Source organism: Phytophthora parasitica (assembly GCF_000247585.1).
Source record: "Phytophthora parasitica INRA-310 unplaced genomic scaffold supercont2.51, whole genome shotgun sequence".
In the NCBI taxonomy this organism is placed as follows: Eukaryota; Oomycota; class Peronosporomycetes; order Peronosporales; family Peronosporaceae; genus Phytophthora; species Phytophthora nicotianae.
In genome coordinates, this window is record NW_008649037.1 from 334,653 (window position 1) to 338,291 (window position 3,639).

Here is a 3,639-nt window from a genome sequence, read left to right on the forward strand (position 1 = left end):
CACAGCACCAGATAGCATCATCAACGCGTCAACGTGGTTCAATCACTGCCTCTTCAATCATTCATTTTGTCGTTTCAGAATCGGCGACTGTGCTGTGGAAATATCATACCATGTTTTAAAATGTAGCAGGGATAATTTAACTGGACCCTGAATGAGTAAATTGATGCCAGGAAAATATAACGTGATAAGCAGTTTGTGTAGTTCACCTAAGAGTACACAAAGAGTAATTAACGAGATAAATTTATTGTAGTTGCATGTATGGGACCGTCACCGACAGGTTCAATGTTCACGTGGCCGATTCAACAGATAAACAGCTATATAGTTATTGGGGATATTTTTAAACATGTTTTCAAAGACTCTCATTTTTTGTACAATGATGTATAAACGTTTTAGAACAATCTGACCATTCAATTTACGGGCAGGGTGTTTTTCGAATGTTGATAAGGATATTAATTTTACGAATACATTTACTTCAGAGCAAAATCAGAATTGATGTAAAGGGGTATCCCGATAGGATCGTATATGAATAATGCGAGAAATATCGGGTCCCGGTAGACTCTGAAATACATCTCAGCAATTTTTTTTTTTTTTTTTGCATTCCGTCAAGTAAATAATTTTAGGGTCATGAATTAGGTGCCCGAATTCAATACAGTAGTGCACCCTGTTTTCGCGGGGGTGGACCATATAGGATTTGCAAACACATCAGGCTTCAGCATAGAAACCCGGGTTTAAACATCGCAAAAATGAGCATTATATCCGGGAGTTTATTAGAGGTCCGAGGGCGCGAAAACCGGGTGCAGTACTGTACACCACAAGTGACAATGAGGCGAGACGCTGTTATATAGCTAGCCCTCTAGAAAGACAAGGCTTCATATTAGTCGGGGATAGGCTATCTATTAGAAAACTAACTTGCGTGATCGTTCTGGGCTGCACCTAATATTTGAACGTCTCGATCAGTTCTTCTTGCAACCCAACACCACCACAGTCCTATTTCTTCTGAGCTGGCCTCATCCAAAAACGCGTGTATTCCTCTACAAGCCCCTTGTTGAGTGTAGACCACCAACCTGAACTGTCAAGTGCTTCCAACCTCTGTTTTATCTTACCAGGCTCCACGTGGTGTTGCTTCCACTTTGTAAATTGCGCCTCCTGCAGCTTTGGTGCAAGTCTTTTAATGTCCAGATTGGTCGAAATCTTGGCCGATTCGATCATCTGTGCCAGCGCAAAGTTGTCGTAGTGATCTAGCAAAGTGTCGATCATTGTTTTCCCCTCGTTTTCTTTGCCGACCTTGGCTCTCACGTACTTCGACCACTTCACGATATCGTCGCTAGTGAATAGCGCGTTCGTTTTGTCGAGCTTGTATGACTTGAAAGCTCCACCAGCGGATCTCCCTTGCGCAAGCCACGATATATGTTTCAGATGTTGCTCAATTTTATCGGTACCCGACTCAATCCGATTCTGGAAACCCGTAAGTACGATTCCTCTCTCTTCGTCATCTTTTTGCGCTTCATCACTCGCCCTGAGCAGCCTGTTGGTTGTCATGGCACTTTGATGGACTGGAGTAACGGCTGGGTATATAAATACAGCCGTGCTTGCCGGTGCGGTCCCGTCACTCGTCGCCAGAAATGCCGCAGCAGCGAGCAACGTCACAAAACAGAGTCGCATCGTGATAAACAGATCTTGGAGCGTGAATTTCACGTCGTGAAATAAGGATCCACGGGGTGCCAGGGGAGTTGAGAGGGGTCTGCGTGTTTTTGGGGAGTGATGAGGGCAATCCAAACCACCGATTCCCCGTAACACATCCGAAAGTGGTCTTGATCCGAACGTTTTGATTACGAGTAATTTTGAAACGCATGAATAAAGACTCATTGTATTGTTCTGATTTGCAGATTTGGGTGGTGGTGGTAAGTCCGCTAAAATATTGGCAGTAGCTGTCAGAGTAGGTCCTCCAGCCAAAGCGGGATGAACTTCACGACCGTGAGTGTTTTGTTCTTGGGTTGATATTAATCACTGCTGATGTTAATATTTTAATATTTTTTGTAGTGCTCAACGTGCAGTGACGATGTTGGACGACAACGGCCAACCTGTGAATGTTACGGCTCTCCTTGCTGATTTAAAGAAGGAACGCTCTACCAAAGCAGCACTTGAAGAAAAGAACGCAGGGCTCCGCAAGCGAGTGCAACGCATGTTGATCGAGAATGATGAAGTGCGCGTGAAGGCCAAGAACGAGGTGGTAGCTGCACACCACCGTGAAATTGCCGAAGCTCAGAACCAACTGGCAGTTTATGCACATAACCACGCCTACACGACAGAATTGAGATCATTGGTGCAAGCACGTCATTGGCGTCGCCGCCCCCATGATGCACGCAAGCTATCAGTTTGCAATTTGAGCGCCAGACCATTAATACCAAATCGATACGAATACACCATACGACTTTCTCAACTTTTTGCGGTTCTTGCCGCGTCCTACCTGATTATTTGTTATGCATCCTCGATATCCCCGCGAAGGTTCCTCCGTCTAGCAACGCTAGCAACCGGTATTTGAGGATTCTCCACACAGCCACCAAAGACGACACTGATTCTGAAGAATGAGGCTTGACTATGAAGCAAATGATGAAGAAATTAGTGACCCCGGAGGAGTACGCTCAGTAGTTAGGCCTTACTAAGCAGTACCACGCTGCCATCCGGGAAGCAGAGGGTCTTGCTAAGTTCTTGCAGACCACCGAAAGCATGTATCTCCAAGCCTACATCAACTTCTTGAAGGACATGGGTAAGAAAAAGAGGTATGCGAAGACAGTGGCGGTGATTAATGCGAATGCGTAGAGGTTAGAAACACTTCAACTGGGTAGGAGTAGCCGTCATAGATGAACATGAATACAACCTGACTTTGACTGCCGACTGGTTTTATATTAGAACCTTGTTTTACTGAACCTCTGCACGCTACAGCGTAAACTGCTCGATTCTGCCAAATACTCGGTGAAAAAAAAAAACAAGTACTTGTCGGTGAAACTGTGGCTATACGTACGGCTAGCTCCGCGGACAGGATGGTTAGTCCGCGTTTGAAAATATTCCTACGATTTGACTCGGTTTTGGGTTCGGAATCGTAAATTACCGCCTCGCTACAACACTGTAAAATTCGTCTAGTCGAGAAAAAAAAAGTGCGACTGTAGTTTGCAGGGATGACAGCCCACATTAATCGGTGATCTCTGAAACCACAAAGTATACGTGTATCAAATGCGAAAGAAAAAAATACACAATCATTTTGTGACACACAAATCTGATCCACACGGTTACCAGATCAGGACTATTTGGTCCAGAAAGATAATCATAGTTTTCTCATCATGTATACAGGGTATAGAGTTTAACAGAGTTTTACCAACCGTTTGTCGTCGTCCAGATCTCCGGTCGGGATTTGATATATCATCACAGAGGGCTTTGTGCATCTCACGTGCACATAGATTTACCTTGAACCAGCGACAGTCCAAACTATTTTGCTTTACATTCTGCCATTCTGCAACAAACCCCAACTTCATTTGAAGTACCATCCTTATAATAAAACCATTGATCCAAAAGCGTCTTGGATATACTCCAAGAAAGCCACCTGTATCATCAGGTATCTACGCGCATGCAAGAAAAAAAAAA

The 3,639-nt window shown here is 44.3% G+C and overlaps 2 protein-coding genes across 2 annotated transcripts; one reads left to right on the top strand and one right to left on the bottom strand.

Annotated features, from left to right (window-relative positions):
• Positions 1 to 987: 987 nt before the first annotated feature.
• On the bottom strand, positions 988 to 1,539 carry PPTG_15742 (hypothetical protein; the record flags this gene model as incomplete). The annotated part of the gene is made up of 1 exon (XM_008913046.1): positions 988 to 1,539. The coding sequence occupies one exon, from the start codon at positions 1,537 to 1,539 to the stop codon at positions 988 to 990; it is 552 nt and encodes a 183-aa protein (XP_008911294.1).
• Positions 1,540 to 2,059: 520 nt separating this feature from the next.
• On the top strand, positions 2,060 to 2,820 carry PPTG_15743 (hypothetical protein; the record flags this gene model as incomplete). Its single annotated transcript, XM_008913047.1, has 2 exons — positions 2,060 to 2,323; positions 2,668 to 2,820. The coding sequence occupies 2 exons, from the start codon at positions 2,060 to 2,062 to the stop codon at positions 2,818 to 2,820; spliced, it is 417 nt and encodes a 138-aa protein (XP_008911295.1).
• Positions 2,821 to 3,639: the final 819 nt, after the last annotated feature.